We start from the raw sequence: 23,051 nt of genomic DNA, 5'->3' as shown, positions 1-23,051 counted from the left end.
TTGTTATATCACACAAACCTGGTATTTTAACAGGGGTGTGTATACCTTTTATATCCACTGTGTGTGTGTGTGTATAAAAAAAATATATATATATATATATATATATATATATATATATATACATACACACACCTGTAACCTCATACGTCTGTCTTTCTCTTCTGCTCTTAAATCCTTCTGCTGTAGTCTTTTTAGTAGTACAATCCAGTATTTAACATTGTAATTCTTCTCAGCTTTATGAAAAGATACATGTTTTTTAAATGTTTAATATTTTCACTTATGCTCTTCCTCCATATTGCAGATTTAGCCATTACTCTAAAAATAGACAAGAGCCTCAGCACTGTTTAAAAGTTTATTTAGCATGATATATACAAAACTCCTCTTGTATATAAGCAGGTTTGTGAGGAAAGAAAACTAACAGAGAGTACTGTATGCAATAGACATATGAATATTAAAAGAAAAACAATGTGCAACAGAGAAGCATCTTCCCAGAAACACACAAGCTTCTTACAGGTAGAAAAACATTTAATAGGAGTGTTCTGAGGAATTTGGTTATTCCATGATCAAGAACTGGTATGTGTATCAAGATGTTTCCTCCTTCCCAGACTACAAAAAATAAGCTTAGTTTTACAAACCAGATAAAAGAAAGTCCTCGTAAGGAAGGTACAGAATTGAACTGTAAATGTGCTTGAAATCACAAATTCATCATTAAGCAAACTAAACTTACAGAAGTAGAAACTCCAGTCTGAAGTCCCTGAATCTTTTCAGGGCAAGTATTTTATAAATACATCTTGCGTAATACATCCACATTTTAATATTTAACTGACATTACACCAAACTCCAAAAAAGTCGTACTTTTTTGAAGGTGCTCTTTGTATTCAATCTTAATTTCCAGACTTTGTATGTAATTACCAAATGAAAGTACTACAGTTATCATGAGACCTGATGAAAGCAGCTGTAAAGGAAGGCAAGTCATTATAATCACCGTTGATTGCACAAATAAAAAAATGTGAGATTATCAACAAGTATGCTGTCTAGGTCATACACTGCGTAAATGTGCCAGTTAAAACCATGTATAATGTATATATCGATTTCTTCAGTAACAAAACTACATATCAAAGATGCCCTAAATATTGAACATTTAAAACTCTTGTCATCACTATTTGAAGTGCAAAGGTAACAAAAATATAAAAAAATAAGATGCTGATAAAAACCTCTTCATTTTTGCCATGCACTGATTTGTACCTGAAATGAAAATTTCAAATAAGCGCAGATTAGGTACCAAACAAGATTCCATTAAATCTGGCGCATTTACAGTATCCTAACAGAGAAAATCTGCATATAGTAGACATCTTCAGTGTATGCAACCATATCATCTTTTGTGGCTGCTGGCAACTTGTTCATTTACATAGTAATATACACAACTTGTCGACATGCTTAAATTTATTTACTGTAATGTTAGTGCAACCTTGTACAATAACAATCATTACTACTTTACCTAACCTAGTGTTTTTTCCCCTTATGCCATTAAAAAAACACTAAACAGTACATGGCCCAGATCCATTAAAGTGCTGATCATATCGCATAAGCTGCATTAGGCACAAATAAATAATATTGAGTCCAAAACAGCATAACATGAGCTTCTAACACACATCCTGAGCAGCCAGAATACATAGAAAAATGTTGTGTACATGATACCATACATGTATACCCCACCCTGCTCTCCCCTTCATGTACATACCATAAATGACATGTATACCCCCAACCTCCTCTCCCTTAGTGTATAAGATACCATACATGAATGACATGTATACCCCCACCCTCCTCTCTCCCTTGTAAAAGCAATTTAAATTCTTAAAACTAGAGTAATCCCTCTCCAACTTCCTTTGAAAAGGTACTTTAAATGCTCATGTGTTCAGACATACCCCACCCATCTTGTAAAAGTAACTTCAAAAAACTCACACCTAGGTTCTTCTCCTGCCCCCTTTTTTTCCACAGCTTATATAATTTGAGTGCTTGTATTTCAAGGAACCTTCATCCCAATTCCTTCACCTTCATTCAAAGCAGAAGCTTGTGTCTGCATTTGCACCTGTTCCACCTCTCAGGCCCTTGTTTGAATTAAACGGGTTCGCTGCTAGGATTCTGTGTGTTCTTATTTCAGTTTTAGCTTTCAAGTTAATGTTTATTGCATAACACAACCACCGTCTAGTATCAGAGACACAGATGTAGCTTTAAAATGCAGAAAAAATCAGAGACCCCTTTCTACGTCCCAGCCCCAAGCAAGCTCACAGCATAATGTGCATGTCTTATTGTGGCGTACCTAATCAATTAATGCAGTAACTATTTCTGTAGCTCATTTAAATACCACCTGAAGTTTTACATGGTGGAAGGGTGTACTCATATTGCAGAGATGTCAGGTTTACATGTGGAGACATGGCAGGGGCAGAGTAACCATTTAGCATGGGTAAGTAAATGGAGGCAACAGAAGAAGTACCTACCTCAGAATACCCTCACAGGTATGAATACTAAACTACCAAAATGGGGGCATGCAATGTGCGTGATATGAACAACAGTATAGCAACTGGTTCCAAAACTGTACCTTGGTTTTCATTATGGAGGTGCTATGGTAGCAGGATAAGAATTTTATAAGCCAAAAAATGCTATTGCAGTGGCTTCTGCAAGAGTAGTAAGGTGTAATTTATAGACATCTTGTTATATCACAGGATTTTACTTTATGGCTCTTCTTATAAAAAGTGGATACACCATTCAGAGATATTCTGAACAAATGGACAGAAAACTGCAAATTCACCCCTGTCCCTTGTGGATAGGGGCAACATGTAAATGTTCTGCTCACCTTTGAGTTATTTGTACTTAAAATATAAGGGTAAAAACTTCATTGGAATGTATGGTTTGGCTTTTAAAGACCCACACTGAGCAAAGACCTAATAAGTCCTTATGAACCTTTAGAGAGTTCTAGTCCTGATTTTCAGCAAAAAAAAGAGAATCTTTCTTCATTCTACTCTCTGAAAGTGCCACAAGAAAATCTTACACTATAACTTGCTTACCAAAAAGCAAAAAAAATGAGCAAGTCTCATATATTGGTACAAGTGTGCATGCCTTTTTGTGTGTTTAACTCAAGAAAATATGCTTAGGGTACATGTCCACAGACATATAGTAAGATAATGTCAGTTATCCTTTGTGAAGGCACACAACACCTTTGAAAAAGCCTTTGAGAGCAAAGCTGCATCTTCCTGTTGTACAAGTTTCCCCTCACCATTTCTGCAGTGGGACAATCATATCATGCCATCTGCTCCTGTATGATCTTCATTGTTTTTGGACATTTCCACAACAGAGAACTCTTTCATTGCAAAATCAACATCCCTCCATTTCCGAAAGCACCTCTGTTCCTTGTTGCTGGAGTTTTCAACAACAAAACTCTCAATTTTGATCACAGGTAAGTTGTCCAAGGTTGCATAGGATGCTATTATCCCCCAATCATGCATACATTGTTTGCAGAACAGTTTTGATTTTTTGCAGAAGCCATCATAGCTAACTGGTTTTCCATGAGGTTTTGTTTCATAACGTTCTGGAAATGTTTCATCTTTAACAACATGGTGTGACCCCTGTAAAGAATGGAAATAAACAGATTAATCTGCTTCTGCTGTATTAAAAAAAAAAGTCTGGACGTATTATGTTTGTCGTGTTAGCCATATTTAGACGATGATTCTCTTGTCACTTATGATACAAAGGTACTGCATTGCTTTTTGTATTACCGCTGCAAGAACACTGCAATCCACTTAGTCTCCATACCAGCAGAGAGCCCCCTGCTACTTACCTAAAGGTAATAAAATCAATCAGAGTAACTAGGACACTTACAGACACATGTACATGTAAAAGGAAAATAAAGGGGTTTTTGGTAAGTTGGGAGTGAGAAAGTCAAGACAAGTGTGATGTGTGAAAAAGAATGCTGAAAGTGGTGAATAACAATCCATGTCTTTCCTGGTTACAGTACAGTTTATTAAAGCATCACTCCTTAAAGTGATTTGGTCAATTTCAGAAGCATCTTTGCTTGACAACTAATTTTATTTCCGGTTACATTCCTCCGCTTAAACTTGCAAGTGACTTTTGCAAAAAATGGAAGGATTTAGTGTGTTTTATTTTTATAGTTTTACTGTATATTATTTTTTTCTATTAACATACCCACAAAATGATGTCATGGTAGGTATTTGGAAGTGATTTACATATGACTGAAAAACATTATGGGTGAGTAGAAAAACAAATTAACTATTTGAGGAGGTGACACTGTTCTGTTTTGAATATTACAAAATCGTCAATTTTTAATGTGAGGTGATCTGAAAGAACTAGGTGACAGCTTGTCTGTCTAGGAAGTGAGAATCTGCTACTGATGCAGTTAGCATGAACATTCAGTAACCTATACATTAATTTAGGAAGTAAGGCATTATGGGTTTGATCTTTCATGATGTCAGGGCAGGGATTTTCATCTCTGAGATAAAATCCAGGAGGGCTGTCCTTATCAGCAAAAAATAAAAAAAGTACACAAACTGTATAATTTGGTATTGTATAAAATTAGGAGGGTATATCCAGCTCCAACATTTTATTACTTAAACTTGCTTCAGAACATGACCAATACACTTTTTAAGTCTTGTTTTAACAAACCCAACTGATTTGTATCCCTCAATAAAATACTGATTTGGTAAATAATTTAAATACACTGGACACCAGTCATAAACATTGTGCACCACTGAAAGGTACACCAAAGCCCTACACACCTCACAGACATTGGTAAACAATGGAGTAAGACCCTATATGCATTCTTACCCCATTTTGTAGCCACAGTATTCCATGTACAGAATACAAATGCAAATACCCCCCCATATGATCCTACACTATTCACAAACGTTAGATTAAGTGGTTATACTATGGTCACAACAGGGTAGCATGCGAGACTGAAATATGTAGTAACATATGACACATGTAGTAACAGATGGAGTACTATGACAACACTGATACCCCTTCTCCACTGATGTGTGGCTCAGCTAGCAGAGCTGATCAGTATGTCAGTATATACACACACACACACCCTACATGGTAGGAAAAAGTGTTACAAACAGAATTCCTTGTGGTGCAGGCAGACTTACTACAACAATCATATTTTTCCTGCAACTATGCACTGAGGATTTTGAGCTCCTGCCACTGACAGATCCCACATTACCACAATATGGTAATGAGTCTAGCTCTGCTGTCATATCTAATGTATGCTAAATCTTTAGAACTCACATGTAGGCATAAAGGCAGAGCATAGAAAAGCAAAGAGCAGGTATTTAATAAAGTAGTTAGATTATACTTTATTAAATAATTCTTCCATGCTGTGTATTGCAAACATCTTTAGTGCCAAAGTGCATACCATGAACCTTGTCTATGAATTATAGTGCTGACAAGTCGTGCACCAAACATAAATAAGAGAATGTAAATATTGTGCACTACATTTTTGGATCCAAGTGACTGTCTTTTTTAATAAAGATCATCTCCCATAACATATACAAAAAGGGATATACTATCTATACCTGCCAATTTAAATCAACTGTGAGACTGTTGCACTTTGGAGGGTTGACAATTATCCCTACTGCAGGAGTCTTGCGGTAAACAGCCATGACACTGACCATTAAACATAAAGCAGTCTTCTTAAGCTGTGTGTGAAGTTAGTGAAAATGATGTTGATGCACTGAGTTCACAGATAGAAAGACCCAAGAAGTGTTATTTCAGCAAATCATGTAACTACCATCCAGCCACCAATTCTGAGAAAACTGATGCCACGGCTACTATTTTGATCAGCTGTGAGGAACATATCATCTTAAAGTAATCTCAAAAATGATTCTACCTGGCTCAGAATGTGGGTAAATATGAGAAGCAGGTATATTACCTTCCACTACATTAATGCAGTTAAGACGGAGCATTTTTGGTTAAATACACCTACTTTCACAATAGATTTTTGCGCTATATACAAACATACATACATAGTCACTGCAACAGAAAATGATAGCATTAGAGTTTTTGCCCGTCTACTTGATTCTCCCAACACACACTGAAAAGCTATCTTTGCACCTCCCTGCTAATGTAAATGATGGCTAGTACTGGTAACCACCAAGGTAGGTATATGCACGGCTTACTCTTATCTGTCCAGCTGGTACATATGCTAACCAGTCCTTTCAACTATAAATTGTCTACCAGGGGAGGATAAATATGATAGACAAATAATCTCTTCTTTGTATAAGCATATACAAGTCAACCTTATAAATCAGACAACGGTAATGTACTACCATGATAATGCACACATGCATTTATCTGCCAACTAACGGAGTATGTTTTAGGTAGACGCAGAATAAAGAGTAGAATAAAGAGTAGTAGTAAAGAACATTAATTATTTAAAGATTAAAAAATATAGAGAGCGCCAAGGAAATAATTTGACTGAATTAATTTGTTCAATTACTGGGACAGAAAATTCTTTTTGATAAAGTAATGCCTGCAACAGGAAACCAATCTACTGTTCCTTTTGAGAAAGGTAGTACGGTATATTAATTTATCACCCTTGCATATGCCAAATGAATATACCATACTACCTTTCTCAAAAGGAATCCCGTGGTGGTGGTGCTGCGGTAGCATTGTCGCCTCACAGTAAGACGCTGTCCTGTTCGATTCTCAGCTAGAGCATCTTCTGTGTGGAGACATGCGTGAATGGGCGTACCTTCGTTAAAGGTTGTGTGTCAAGGCTGGTAAATCGGCACGTAAAAATCAACTACCAATCATTAGCGGACCGGAGTTCCGCTGTGGCGACCCCTAACCGGGAAAAGCCGAAAGACACAACAACCCTTGTATATGCCAGCTGGTTGCACATACAAGAATGTACTGATCTCCTTTCTCTTTTATTCACCAGACACTTAACATACCATCCCTTCTCAGCCACAGACAGAGTTAAAAACACTTAACACATTCTTTTATCCTCTGCTAGTAATGCACCTCTGTTACCTCCACCTGTTAAACAATTTTCTCCTTTCAGTCATGCCTTTTCAACTCCTGGACCACATCTGTGGCACGCAGTAATAGTAATGAAAACATATATAGTAAATTTAGGCATAATCTGGCAGACTACCTTAAAAAAACGGAACCTCCTCTGACTGCTTTCATAAACCTGCAGTTACACAACCCTTCTTTTTCAACCTTTACCTTTATTTTTCATGTCTAAACACTCAAATCGTTGGCAGTCTCGCTGCCTTAACCTCTATGCCTACTACATATTGCCCTCCAAGCTGCCTTTTCTTCTCTCCCCTGCTTTGGCTGATTTACATTTTAATATAACATGCTGTTCCTTGAAAACATTCAGTATGTTGCTGTGTCTTTCAGCTTTTCCCGGTTAGGGGTCGCCACAGTGGAACTTCGGTCCGCTAATGATTGGCAGTTGATTTTTACGTGCTGAGATGCCGGCCCTAACGCACAAACTTCAATGAAGGTACACCCATTCATGCATGTCTCCACAGAAGTCGCTCTAGCTGAGAATCGAACAGGACAACGTCTTGCTTTGAGGCGACAACGCTACCGCAGCACCAATACCGCGGAACGCTTGCATAAAAATCTTTGTAGTCTGTGCAATGTAATACCAGCAACACTTAACTATATCATTTTGTTCTTTAATTTTGTAATTCATGTGTTGATATTGTTTTCTGTTTCACAGGATGTGACTTAAACAGGTCATTGTGGATTAGTATATTACCACAGTTAAACATTTTCAAAATAAATAAAATGCTGTATACATGCGTACTGTGGAAGATTAAAGCAGATGAAGCCTGCACTCATAAAAAAATGCAGTTTATTACATACAAATTAGGTACAAGTTAAATGCATGCACTTCCAATTAAAAACAAATTTGTGTGATTTAACTAAACGTATAGTAAGTACCTTCAGCTTTGTCTTATATAGCTGTTTAGCAAATAATCTACGTTAGTCTGTCTGACTGGATTCCCTTGCCAGGAACAATTTCCAGTTTCTCTATTCAAGACTTCCTTCACTGTAGTTTATTTTGTACTTGTACTGACCGTTAGTCCCACTATGCTAGTGGCCTCATTTCACAGGAGACTTTGAGGTGTTATTTATACTATTAGGGAAAATTTGACCAAGAAATCGGAACTTTTTCTACACTTTTCAATGGCTAGCATGGGATCTTTTACATCTACCTGAACTACCACCAACTCAAGCAGATGGGACATCAGTTAGGTGCCTCATTCAAAAAAATGACATACTCAGGAGTGCAGTATCTCCCTTATTCTGCACTGCATAGTTAGCAATTCAACTACCTGGTGTGAGAATAGACATCACAGCCTGCTGCAGCAAAAGTGTGTAACTGTTTCACCACCAATACTGCTTAGTCCATTCTCTCATTCTCCCAGAACTGTTACACTGGACTTAATCTAATTAGATGTTCACTAGTTAGGTTTCTCTGAATGCTCTTTTTATAATATAGTCACTAGCTCATTAAAAACTGATCTCATTAAAGTCAGTTATCTTTCTGTTTTTAAAGAAACAAGTGCAATTCAGTAGAAACACAATTCATTTAAAGAAACATCACTCTGTTTATTATTATTAACAACTCAATGTAACTGCTATATAAATTATTTATTTACAATGACCTATGTATAATACTGCCACAGACATTACTTACACAATTTTGTTTTACATTTATGGGTCACTTGTACTCTTACTAACACAACATTTTGGGCCATTCTTGTCTATTACACACACACAAATAAGAAGGACATATAGTAGCTATCTGTATTATTCATTGTCATTCATTACTGTTTATTCAATGCAGACTTTTATAGTGACCCTGTGAACAGCCATCACAATCAATGTACTTTACTAAGCAAGAACAGAATGGAAGCGGATTGCCAGGCTGTTATCCGATTAGTAAATACAGCCAACGTTAGACAATCTCATTTCAAGTTATAATACAGAAAAGGTTCCCTGACAGATTTGCCCAGGAGGTCAACAAATGTGAGCTGTTGGCTGTGTATCAGGATTTCTAGAATTTTTCTGTCATGAAACCTGGAAATTCTTTAATGCAGGGAGCACTTTGCCCACAGATTCTAGATTTCTGATAACCTTTTAGGAGATAAAATTTTAGATGTTCAGTTCTTTATCACTTATGATAAAAAGACTTAATTAGCATCTTATGGATGAGTGCCACGGTATTCAGAAAATAAGTCATCATTGGCATACAAATGTACTGTGCAGGAAGACTGAAACTTAAGCACACATTCTTTTTCTCCAGGATTTAGATGGAACCTTCAAATGTCTAGCCTGACTTTAAACCTGTGTTGTCCTTGATATCTGAGCCTTTTCTTCATACTTAGCAATTATTTCCTTGCCGAGTTTTCTGTAATCTATACTCTGTAATTAGTAGGGGACACTAGCTAGTTTTTTTCCTAAGTAAGAAGTGGGTATCTTTAGGTTGATACAGTACAATCTCTTTTGCTATTAACACCTATGATTCAGACTATAGAATTTCTTACCCAAGAACCTACAATTTATAGGTTCATAGGTAGGTACTAGGCTATTGGCCCTAGGGCCTATATAAGCCTAGCCAAACGCTACCCTGGCTTTTGCCACCCAAGAAAATTATTTTCCTGTGCCCCTGTCAAGCAGAGCCACAGAAGTGATCCACAGGGTGAATTTCCTATCTCCCATCCAATCATCAAGATTTTTCTTGAAGAGTGCTAATGAGGAGGTTTTTTTGATATAGCTACGTAGTTTGTTCTAGAGTATGGGAAGTCTCTGAGACAGTAATCTATCCCGCCAGCATTTTCTGTTTACTGTGGTGACAAGGTTTAGGTCCCTAGAGCGTGTAGCTCAGAGGGATTGGGATTTCTTTACGTGGAGCATGTCCAACAGCTCTGGGTTTGACATAGCTTTGTATGTTAGGCAGAGATCGCCTCTGAATAGGCGATATGCGACAGAGTAAAGCTGGGGTTTTTTTTGAGACGGTCTGCGTAGGGCATCTGTTTGAGGCCAGTAATCGTGTTTCTGAGGTATTTCTGTGGCCTTTCCATAGGTTCATAGATTCATAGGTTCATAGATTAGTACTAAGCTAACTGCCCTTGCGAGCCATTTTAAGCTTAGCCAATTATCCCTTGTGAGACTCAAACCCTGCACCTTGTGTTTGCAAGGCAAACACCTTAACCATTAGGCCACCCTCCCAACCCCTAAGTAACAAAGTTGAAACCTGAAACAACTTTAAAAAAAGCTTGAAAGAACCAATGAGGTGCTTATTCCAAGGCGTAGTCCAGGCAACCCCAGTCAGCCAATGACCACAAACAATTCACTCTCACTGACATGCTATACTGGTCTTGGCTAAGATATGATGACCTAGGACATGTGCTCAGACACACAGACTCTAATAACAAACAACTAGGCCCAAAACACAAGCCTGAGTATGGACAATGCTACACTACCAACACCACTTAGGTAGAAAAAAAACTGCAGAAATATTTAAACAGATAAAGGATCAAGGAGACTCTAGAAAATGCTTTTAAATGCAAACAAGTTATATGATACACTTCTAGCAGGAAATCAGAACAAACAAACCCAACCAGATGCTTAACAATTGTAGAAAATTCTACTTAATACCTCACACACACTGAGTAAAATAAGTGCTATAAATAACTCAGAAAAAAGCAAAAAAACAGGATACTTAATGTTATATATCTCAGATTCGTTAGCTCAGAGCCATTCCTCCGATTTCCTCTGATTAGCTCAATATGAAATGGCAGAAACAGTCACAAGTTAACTTCAAAGTAAGGTTGCATAATTTCTAATACAGTCTCCAGAATGACAATTCAAGGAACTATTTTAGTTTAACCTTCTACATCTTAGTTGCTAGAGGCTTCCTAGGCACGTCAAAGGCTATCTGCTGCCTCACCCTTGGGTTATGAAAGAACTGGTAAAGAACTCCCAGAATCCATGTTTGAGAAATCTTTTTAATGTTTTTGCCCTATGTTGTAGCACATTTTTGTTTTGCACTTTTCCGACTTCTCTAGCCAAACCTTAGATTTCTTTCTGGATTTCACCTGTAATAACATTAATCTTTTCTTTTAATATTGGCATACAAAATGTTTTATGAGTGCATATTTAACAGCATGTAACAGCTTAATTCTAGCTCTCCCAGTGTGAAAACAGAAACTTAGCAGAGAAAGCCAGTGTACCTAAATTTCTGGGTAAATTACAGTAACTGGCTAGTAAGTGCACTGCCTGGATGCCAGGAAAAAAAGAAATAAAGAGGATCTGAAGGAAAATCAGCTACAAAAGGTGATGAAAAAAACACTGACTGGGAAAACTACTGCAGCTGTTCTGCAAAAAGCAGTGCAAGCTCCAGACATGCCTTCCAGTCATCTAGAGGAAATTATTAGGCAACTGCACACAGACCTGACTAAACTAAATAAAACACTGATGGAGTATATCAACTCAAACAATACAAGGCTGAAAAAAGGGAATAAGCTTTAAACAGATACTCAGATAAGGTGATAAAACTGCAAAACCCAGGAGATGAAATGAAGAAAGGGCTGGCTGAATAGGAGACTGCACAAGAAGAGATGTTTCAAAAAATAGTAGAATTAGAGAACACACCATGTGGGGAAAACCTGAGATTTTCTGCTGTACCAGAGAAGCTGGAAGGAACAGACTGTTTTAATTTTATGAAAGCAGAAATAAGCAACTGGACAGGCATTCCACAATAGGAATTGTTGATTGAAAGGGCACATCACATGTATGCTCCAAACCTAGCTATGTTTCTAACCTAGACCTTTAATAGTAAAGATGCAAACTTACCAGCAGAAGGAGGTAATTCTGACAAAACTGTGGCAGAAGGACAAAGTATTAAAAGTGGGATACAGCAGAGTATTTGTAGAGAATGACTACTCATTGTACACCAGGCAGAAGGGGAGTAAATGTATTCCATTACTCAAAGAATGTTGAGAAGCAGACATGAAACTCAAACTGCTGTACACAGCTATATTTTTCCCTAGAGGGACAAAATTATTTGTTGATGAAGTACAAGCTAAGGAAAAACTACAAAGGTGTGTCCAACAAAAATGAGCGGTGAAACAGAAGGGGATTCTGCTTCTTGTTCTTCTGGTAATAAGACCACAGACATATTGTGCCAGTGAAACCTTTTCCAATGTTTCAACAAAAAATCATTGAGAGAGGGAAGAAAAACAAGAGAGTCAACTAAAAGAATTGAGGGTACATTGCAAATGAAGCAGAGACATAATTTGGGAGATGGAGATGAATATAAATAGAACAAGAAAATCTGGAAGTATTGGACTTTGTTAAACTTGTAGGGAACGCTAAAGCACATGCCCTACTTCATCATTACTGTTTGGAGAATAAAATCAGTAACTTGGAAAATGACAAATGTGGAATTACAAAGCAATAATTATTCTTGTGAAACATGGCAGAACAAGAAAAACTAGAAATATTGATGTCTTTTGGACTTTGTTAAACTTGTAGGAGACTAAAGCAAATGCCTCTACTTCATGTCATTAATGTTCTTAAAAATACTCAGAAGAGGGGAAGAGGAGGGAGACAGTTAACTGTAAGTAAAACTATTTTTTTCTTAATGGTCCTACTTTAATACTGCATGATTTTCTTTGCATACTATAAAGTAAGTTTTCTCAGTTATTTATAAGTGTAATGTGCATGCTAATATAAATAGGTGCTCTTATTTTTCTTCTTTCTCCCTTACTTTCTCTTTCTCCTTATTCAGTTTTAAGAAACGTAGGCACTGTAATATTAAAAAAAGAAGAAGAATCTGGTTAAAAGAGAATGACAAAAGAAAAATTTGTTTGCTTTTTCCTCATTCTTGGATGTGGAAATGACTGGGTTGAGGACATTAGCTTAATCTAGTGACAAGTGTGACAATGCACGGTATTGCCAGCTATGCCAAGAGAAGTAGGGCAGTGGATGTGAAACATATGCCAGCACAGCTAGCTGGAATTTTGTAAATAATTATATATTATTTGTCTATCAAACTGATTTGTACAAGTGCTGTGTTGAAAATGTATTTGTAAAGTTGCTTCTGCTAAAAAATGCACCATCAGTGGGTCCTGACTGTATTGTAACTGATTAAATGCATATGTTTTAACAGAGAATACTGGAAGACAAGAGGTTAATCTCAATCCACCTGACTTTGGAAATATTCTGAAATTAAATTACTGAGTTTAGGACATAAAGATGTTATCTCACAGTTTTGAATGAAGCCAGAAATGCAGTGTCTGTAAGAAGCATGGTTTGTTAGTTGCTGTAGGATCAGCAGAAGTATTAAAATTGTTTTACAGCTTCCAGATGTTGCAAACTTGAGATATGTATTGTAACACATATGTGCTAAATCCTGGCAGCTTCTAGCCAAAGAGGTAGCATGGGAACCAGAAGTCAGATGACCAAATGTATGTGATGTCATTTTGTAATCCATTACTAAAATTATATTTTGATACTAGGTGAGACTGACATCTCAGAGCACTCTGTTTGTGGAACCTGACAAAGGTGGACCCCTCACCTACCTCATCTTGCTTTGCTCTAGTAACTGAATCAGGGAATAGAAATTCTTTAGATCAGTCAGTAAAATATAGTGAGATTAGTTAAGTACTGATTTTCTGTGTGTGTGACTCTATTCATCTGAGTTATTTTTATATTTCCTGTGATTGAAACTCGGGTGCTTAGTATTTTCATGTTCTTTCGTATATTTAAACTTTTTATTGTGGCTGGTCTTGTAGAGAATACTTTGACCATTGAGAGTACTGTATCTATTTGGTGATGCACTGTGGCCACTCCTGAAAGCCTTACTGCTTTGGCCAAACACTATAATTTGTATTAATATTCATTTCACTCAGTAGAACTGGCTACCCTTATAAGAGCCTTAGAGTACATGGCTTTGGAGTGTCTGGTGGCAGTAACTACCTTACAGTCTGAGCAGAAGGGGGCATAGCTAGTAAATCTGTGCCAGCCTTTCCCAGGTGTGTGTGTGCAAATCAAATCTCAAACAGTGGATGTGTCAGCTACTTTAAGCAGGGACTGTGCCAGTGGGAGTCTTATTAGGGATCTGGAGAGAGAGAGTGAGAATAACTAACCTCGAGACTCAGTGTGTTCCCCGTGTGCTCTTAAGAGAAACTGTGCTTGATGCTGAGAGCTGCATCTGGAAATACTGGGTGTATCAATTTTTATTCTAAGTGAATGTCCCTCTCCAGTGTCAGTTTTGAGGATTCAGGCATCTTGATTACTGGCTCAGAGAGGGGGTGTCACAACAAGTCCTAAGAGAAAGTAAGTAAATGAAACAAATATTGAATATTCTAAGGATTTTTTTCTAGTAAACAAATGTATGCTTAGCAGTTTTGTATCTGGTTCTCATATGATAAAGAGAAATGGCTTGGAGAAAATGTTTTCTGAAAGCATTCACGTGTTTTCCCAGCTGTGAGAGCTATAAAGATAAGACAAAGCCAGACAGCACTTAGTAGAAGCACAGGCTGTACCACGTGTCTTAGCATGGATAACTTTTATTTTAGGTTATCTCAAGTCTTTGTGTGTGGCTGTTAGTTTTGAACATTTGCTCCTATTAGGAGAGGAGAACTTCAAAATTTGAAGCTGTACATCATTTTGTGTGTTATCATTAAGTTAATAGATTTAGGGGGTATTGGGAGTGTGTTTGTATTTTTGTTTGTGGACTTTCAATAAAAAACAAAAGGTTGTGTAAGATGTGACACAGGCTGAAATGGAGATGATAAGAAATAACTGTATAAAAGATTAACCTGCCAAATGATATATGTATGAAACACAAAAGCTGGAAATAGGCATTTAACAAAAAAGCTGTTATACATAAAAGGTAGTAACGTTTTAATATAATGATGCTTTCTACAATATCTTTATATGTCAAATGGTCTCACAGATAAACATAAAAAAGAAAGAGTAGTGATCTATATTAAAAATGTAAAGTGTGAATAGTTATGCTACATGAGACACACTTGAAAAGAACTGAACATGTGAATTTGATAAAGAAAGGTTTTCAGGGTGGTTATTTAGCAGAATACCTGGAGCAAAGGAAGACAGAAGTACTTATATTAATTGCAAGAGGAACTCCAATGGTGATAGAAGAGGGAAAAAAAGATAATAATGGTAGATTTGGAGTATTAAGGGGGGTACTGGCAAGGGAGGAGGATTACAGTGGCATTTATTTAGATTCTACTGAAAACTGCTATAATGAAGCTTAAGAAAATTCTAGGGGAAATAATCAGCTTTCGGCAAGGAATATTACTTATAGGTGGGGACTGGAATTTGATTTGCAACAGTGAAGATGTGTGTGGGAGGCCAAAAAGGGAAAATGTAACAAAGGATGGTAGATTTTTGAAGAAATTTATGAAACTATTTGGTATGGAAGATGTGATTTCAGTACTAGTTCAGAGTGAATTTGCATATTATTCTCCAAGATACAAAAATTGAGCTAGGCTACACAAAATTTACATTTCACAGGAACATGTGCATTTAACTGAATGTCTTGATACAGACACTGTTTCAGATCATGCACCAATTATGATTAAAAAATATAAGGTAATGAAATAAAAATGCCACACTTGCACTTTCCCACCTATCTGTTGAAGAGAGAGGAATTTAAGGAATGGGTAGTCGAAATTATTCAGGAGCACAAAAACTTTTAGCACAATGACTCAGGCAACAGAAAGCCAAGCTTAAGGAGCCTATAACAAGGGATTCTGTAGAAATATTAGAAATATTTTGGAAATTCTATGAACGTCTGTATAAAGCAGATAAATATGGAAATGAAAAAAAGTACAAATGGAAATTTTTATGGAAGAATTAAATATGCCAAGGTTAGAGGTAGGTGATGCTCAATTGCTAACACGATAAGAGGAGAGGAGATAAAATTGTTGATATATAACCAATCTACATGTAAGTCTCCAAGAATAGATGTATTCCTGTGGAAGTTTGGAAACTAGGAGGGGAAAATGATAAATATCTGGAAAGTTGTGTTTAACAGTATTTTAAGAGGAGAAGTTGGTTGATATATAACCAATCTACAGGTAAGTCTCCAAGAATAGATGTATTCCTGTGGAAGTTTGGAAACTAAGAGGGGAAAATGATAAATATCTGGAAAGTTGTGTTTAACAGTATTTTAAGAGGAGAAGAAGTACCAATATCCTGGAAGAAAGTGGTGGTAGCTTTAATACCTAAAGAGGGTAAAGATCCATCTGATCCAGCTTCATACAGGCCCATTTCAATACTAAACCATATGTGTTTATGTCTACAATGGCTAAAAGAATGACAAAAGGATGCCAAAATTGATACATCTGGGTCAGTGTGGTTTTGTGGAGGGGAGGCAAACATTTGACAACATTAACAGAACATTGATGACCCAGAGGGAAGCAGAACGTAATAAAATACAAAAGTTGTTGGTGGGTCTTGATGCAGAGAAAGCATTGGACAGAGTAAGCTGGGACTTTATGAGCAGGGTAATGGAAGCATCTGTATTCCCTGATAAAATTATAAGGTTGATTAGGAGGATATACATATGAGTGATCAGAGGCAAACATTAAAGTGAGCTCTGTGCTTTCTAATAATTTCTGCATGAGCAGAGGAACCAGGCAGGGGAGTACTCTCTCCTCCCTTTGTTATTTGCATTATATTTAGAACCACTAGCAAAGAAAACAAGGAACTCAGAAATTCAAGGATATAATTGGTATGGTAGCCAGGAAAAGCTGGCCCTATTTGCAGATGATATTTTATACCTGACAAAAGCAGAAACAAGACACTATAGTGTTGTGGAACATTTTGAGACAGTTTTAAATGTTTCAGGATACAAAATTAATGAAGTTTAAACGAAGGCAATAGTGGTAAATTATCTAGCAGCACATAAATTGGTTCATCAATATCCATATTTATGGGGACATGATAAAATGAAATATTTAGGAGTATGGATTAAAAATGATTCCAGTGTGGCAGCTAAGGATATACACACATATATGGGAAGAGACCTCCCATAAACAAAATGTACACAAATGCATGGATCTCGCCATACCCAACAGAGCCAAGACGCTCTCCTCCAAAAAAAAGGAAGCCAATCTGGTGGTCCCCTGCCATAAACAAACTCTACAACAGGAGAAGGAAACTGATGCGGAATAAGGTGGTGTCCCAAGACTGGAAAAACTTGCTTATCAGCCTCAACAAAAAGTTGAGATCCCTCATCAAATCCTCTAAAGCTAGCTATGGAAACAGAATTGCAGCAGATAGTAAAGACAACCACAAGGCCTTCTATAGTTATGTAAAGAATCTCCACTGTAATACCCAAATTTGCTCTGTGCTACTGCACAATGGACAAAACTATACTGAGCCAACATATATTGCCAATATACTGGGTGACAGATTCAGTGCCAATTTTACGCCCCACCAAGGGACCAGTCGTAATACCAGTAGATTGCCAGGCACCCAGTATCACTGCTGCACAGGTTAAAATAGCAATGTCCAAGGCCAAGAATACAGCTTTTATGGGATCTAACAATATCCCTGTCTGTGTTCTACATGAACTACAGAGTGAACTGGCACCTCACCTGTGTGCCCTGTTCAATCACACCCTCACCTTAGGCTTTGTCCCTACTGAATGGGGCACTGCTACAGTCATCCCTCTCCACAAAGGAGGACTGACTACAGACCCCGGGAGCTATCGCCCCATTAGCCTGACGAGTCTGATATGCAAAGCTATGGAATGCATCATTATGTACCTAATAAACAACGATATAGGGAATCTCCAAACTCTGGATCCCAACACAGTTTGGTTTTGTGAAGGGTAGATCATGCCTGCTCAACTTGGTCAACTTCTTTGAGTCAGTCGCCAGAGCTGTGGATGAAGGCAAGGTGGTTCATACAGCCTACATTGATCTGGCCAAGGCCTTTGATACCATTCACACTCCAGAATCATAGAAAAACTCACTAAGCTAGGCATCGATCCCTATATCAATAGGTGGGTTGCAAACTGGCTCACAGGTAGAATCCACAGTGTGAAAGTAGCTGACTCCAAGTCAGACTGCTGAACAGTCATGAGTGAAGTCCCACAGGGTTCGGTCCTGGGTCCTCTCCTGTTTGGTATCTACTTCTCTGAAGTCCAGGCCAACACAAAGGGACTCTGGCTGACAAAGTTCGCAGACAATTGCAAGTTGGGAGCTATTACTAACTCCTGAGTGATGTTGACATCCTACAGAAAGGCCTCACTGAGACCAACAACTGGTGTCAGAACCATGGCCTTAAGCTCAATGCCAAAAAATGTGTCGTCATCCCCTTTGGGAAAAATCCGGTTCCCATGAATTACTACCTCGATGGTAGTCCACTGAACATAGAAGGCATTATAAGAGATCAGCAACCACTCTTTTGACCAGCACATTGCCAATGTGGACAGAAAGTCCTTCTATGTGGCACATCTCATTACTATGGGTTTTGCATCCAGGAAGAAAGAGGTCATTGTCTCCCTCTACTCTTCCCTCATTAGGCCAATTAATGAGTACAATGCCCCATTTGGCATGTACCTCATTAAACACTTGCAACAACTGGAGAGGCCACAAAAGTACCTCACAAAGAGGATCCTAGGCCTTAAACATTTGTCCTATATGGACAGACTAAAAAAACTCCAACTATTCTCGGTCTCATATTGCCTACTTAGAGGCGATCTCTGCTTGACTTACAAAGCCATGTCTGACCCACCTCTGTTAGAAATGCAACATCTAAAGAAATCCCAATCCCTCCGTATAACACACTCCAGAGAACTCAACCTCATTACCACAATCAACAGAACATGCTGGAGGGACAGGTTCACAACCCAGAGACTGCTCATGCTATAGAATAGACTTCCCATACATGTCAAGCAGAGAACCTCACTGGCCCTCTTCAAAAGAAATCTTGATGAGTGGATGGGAAATAGAAGATTCATAAAGTAAGGCACACACGGAGCTCAGCAAAACGGTCAACTGCTTTAATGAACAAGCACAAAAACAATCCACAGCAAGCTAAATCACAGCAGCGCAGCACAGCAAATGAAATTGCAAAGCACAAGCAACAGCACAATAATGCTGTAAAGTTACACCACATACGTTTTCGTCACAATTTTGTGACAAAAACGTATGTGGTTTAACTTTACAGCATTATTGTGCTGTTGCTTGTGCTTTGCAATTTCGTTTGCTGTGCTGCTGTGATTTAGCTTGCTGTGGATTGTTTTTGTGCTTGTTCATTAAAGCAGTTGTCCATTTTGCTGAGCTCCATGTATGCCTTACTTCAGGTTTACCAGTTTTTATCTTGGGCACTCAGACCACTGGTTTAGTAAATAGAAAATTCAGCCCAGGGATCACTCCAGTGGCTTTACTCGACAGAGGCACTGGGAACTAAGGTCGGGTGGCACGATGCCATGGTAATCCTAAGGGCTGGACTTGTAAAGACCCCAGGGCCATTAGCATAGTACACAACTATGAACCTATTAACCTAAAAGATAATACAAAACCTGAGAAATGGAAGCTCTGCTATATGGATATCGATAGTAAGATACAAGCAGTTAAAATGTTTTAGTCCCTTTAGTCTTATACACAGGTAAGGCATATTTTTTATCAACCACAGCATTTGTTGTGGATAGCAATTAATAAAGAGCTGAAGGATTTTATCTGGGAGGGGAAGAAGGCAAGAGTCAATTGAGATAAGCTGAATCCTACAATAAAACAAGGGGGATTGGGATTACCCGATTGGAAGGTGTATTTCAAAGTAACACATTTAGGGCTCCTATACATAGCACAAGCAGAAAACTGTAATTCAAAAGTGGAAAGAGATGATGATGAAAGCAGGGGGGAAGCTCAAGAAACAAAGAGAGACTAGGATTTTGGATGCAGACCTTTAAGGAGAATAACAATAATCATACAGAATATTATATTCATAAAGTAGCAGAAAGTATTCTAAGAACTAAGACAACATGGGAATGGAGAATGGAGATTCTGTCAATAGAGATTACTGCAATTACAGAAACTAGGCAAGAGGGGGATGGAATTTATTGGAGAAAACTGGCAAAGGAACTAAGGTATTGGGACCAAATAACTATAGAGGGAAAGGTAACAAAATGGAAAGATGCCAAGAATTTATTTGGTCTGCTGACTACAGATTGCCTTCCTCATCAAGGATTGATATCAGAGTATAGGCAAAGAGAAAGAAATAGGGGGGTCCTAAATGAAAACCAACACTGGTAGAGTTTTTAATAGAATCTAGAACAGAAGCTGCCACTAAGAAAGGAATAATTAGCAGAGCATCTAAAATATTGCATGATAACTACAGGAATTAATCAGAGGAGGTTAGAAAGGATTGGGAAGATAGACTGGATAAGCAATTCACAAAGAAACAATGGGTGATATATGTATGTCTCCCAAATATGCAACAAAGTCTAGAAGATTTAGGATCTTTGCTTGGAAGTGTTTACATAGGTACTTTTATACCACACGTAGACTCCAAAGAATTTTCCTCAGGTAGACAACAAAAGTTGGAGGTGTGATGGGGAAGAAAAAGATAATTGGGAACATATTTTCTGGGAATGTAATGAGTTAGCAGACTTTAAAGATTCCCCACAACCTGCTCTGTCAGAGATACTGGGTATGCAAATTGGTGTAACTAAGGAAATCATTTTTTTAGCTATGATACAGAATCAGAATTGCCTACACATAGTAAGGGCTTACAGAGTCTAATTATGATGGCTGCCAAGAAAGCAATTACTAGAAAATGGAAATCAAAGTCTAAACCCACATTACTAGACGTAATGAATATAATAACAGAGATAAAACAACTGGAAATGGGATATTTAGAAAACGGTAAGAGTAAATTACACAGGAAAAAAATGGGAACTGTGGGTACAATACATGCACAGGAGGAACTAGGTTTAAAAGAAAGCAGGATATGAATGAGCTGTGTGATGTCTGACAGGCTGGATATATTATAAGTGATGTAAAATGCTTGCAGCTATGGTTGTGTGAGAATAGTCTGTAATGTATAATGTTTGCAACTGAAATTGTATTGGTATGGTTTGTTTTCACTTACATAAATGTAAGATTGCCTATATCATATGTGATAATTTAATAAAGATGTTTTTTGTTTAAAAAAAGTGTTTCATGACAAAACATTTACCAGTTATATTTACTATAGAATCATATCAGCCCTGTTGTATACTTAGATATAATGACTTGGGTCTATATTAGAACCATGAAATGTCAGTTCAGCAAATGGCTTTCACATCAAAAATGCCATTCGTCGAACTCACTTTTGTGGAGGGCGCAGCCAACCACACCCCCCACTAATTATATATAGCAACTCCGAGATTGCACTATAGTGAGGAAAGGGCAAATTTTCTGATCTTCACTGTACCGTGATCTCACAATAACAATTCGTTGCACAGTATTTTCCATGTAAAATGCCATTTGCTAAACTGAGCTTTCATGGTTATAATACAGAACCTAATGACTTAAAGTTGCATATGAAGAGTTTCAGCACATGACTAATACAATCCTTTATAACTTCATGAATTAAGTATTGTAGAACAGGTTATCCACATGGGGTAGGTTATCTGAAATGTACACATTTAAGCATAATTTCAACCTCTGGGTTGGTGACTGGACACAATCATAAAACAAGGGAATCAGTGTTCTTTGATAGGCTTCGACCTAAACACTGTATTCATACGTATCAACTTGTGTATTTGTTCCCTGAGCAAAACAGAAGACCCACAGCCCATTTTTTCTCTGCTCAAACAAAGCCTGATGAGTCCATTTGGTCTCCCACCAAGACACCACAGTGAGGTGCTAGGAAACAGGCTATATTACGTTCATGTTGGTCCACTGTCCCAAGTACATAACGCCTCCCTGCAGTGGCTGGTGAATTACTCTTCTGGTCTAGGAAGTCTCAGGTGTTCTTTCACGCACACACACACACACACACACACACACACACACACACACACACACACACACACACACACACAAACAAACACACACTTTCCTGACTTACATGCAACATGTTGCCACAACAACCTGACAGCTGTGTCATAAAATCTTTCAGCAGTCATGCTGAGATCAGCAATGCAGCGAGCCATATCACTGCTCCCCCAAAATGGACAAGCTTGTGTTAGCTATTCACTCCCACTCTTCCAGCTCAAGAACTTGCATCATTCCATTCATTAATTGATTGGCTCACAGCATTACCCCTCTCTGCCACAGGATTAGATCAAGGTTAGACTTTAAGAAACTCCAAGTAGTCACTGCTCTTTTGGCTGACAACTGTGGTGCAGTGCTTGGCTATGCCATTGTGTTGCGTCTGCACTCTTTTGCACATCCATAATGCTCAGACAAAGTGTAGATATTTTTGCTGGATTTGTAGAGTGCTGTGCACTGAAGCACAGAAGTGATTCTTTCCCCACGTGGCTCTCCTATACCAGAAGTTAAACTGATTCCCTCTTTCCTGGAGTACGTACACTGACCTCTGTCATCACCTGCATCTCTCCTCAAATGGCTCCTCCAGTACCAGGCTCAATAGCCAAAGCAGGGTCATCAGGAGCATGGTCAGGACTTCATCCCTGTATGCCTTACAGCTGGCTGGATCCTTTTACTTTGTCATTTACCACTGATTTTATTGCCATCATTAAACTGTACAAGTTTGGTCTATCAACAATCTTTCTATGATGAACATATAGCATCTAAGTGCTAAACTGCCATGAGGTATTGCTGACCTATGTGGCATTTTTCCATCATTCTTTCAGATATCGCAGCGTTATCATTTCCAAGAAACATGGTCATGTAGACACATTTTCAAAGCATCCCTGAATGTGTCATTCATCATCCTTAACTCGAAAGGGAAAAGAATTCCACAATCAAAAACATAAAACAAAGATTCTAACACTCAGTATTTGTAACTGAACAACATAC

The 23,051-nt window shown here is 37.9% G+C and overlaps 1 protein-coding gene across 1 annotated transcript in view; it reads right to left on the bottom strand.

The window, feature by feature from the left end:
- Window positions 1–338: 338 nt before the first annotated feature.
- The window catches only part of DDX58 (DExD/H-box helicase 58), a 553,305-nt gene continuing 530,592 nt past the window's right edge, over window positions 339–23,051 (bottom strand). Inside the window, exon 19 of the mRNA XM_044061005.1 lies at window positions 339–3,623. Within this exon, the coding sequence (XP_043916940.1) occupies window positions 3,294–3,623 (330 nt within the window). The 3' untranslated portion in view covers window positions 339–3,293. The remainder of the gene's footprint in view (window positions 3,624–23,051) is intronic.

This window comes from Protopterus annectens, chromosome 2.part0 (genome assembly GCF_019279795.1).
Source record: "Protopterus annectens isolate FY-2018-M chromosome 2.part0, PAN1.0, whole genome shotgun sequence".
Classification (NCBI taxonomy): Eukaryota; Metazoa; Chordata; order Ceratodontiformes; family Protopteridae; genus Protopterus; species Protopterus annectens.
This window is presented reverse-complemented; position numbering and strand designations above follow the sequence as displayed.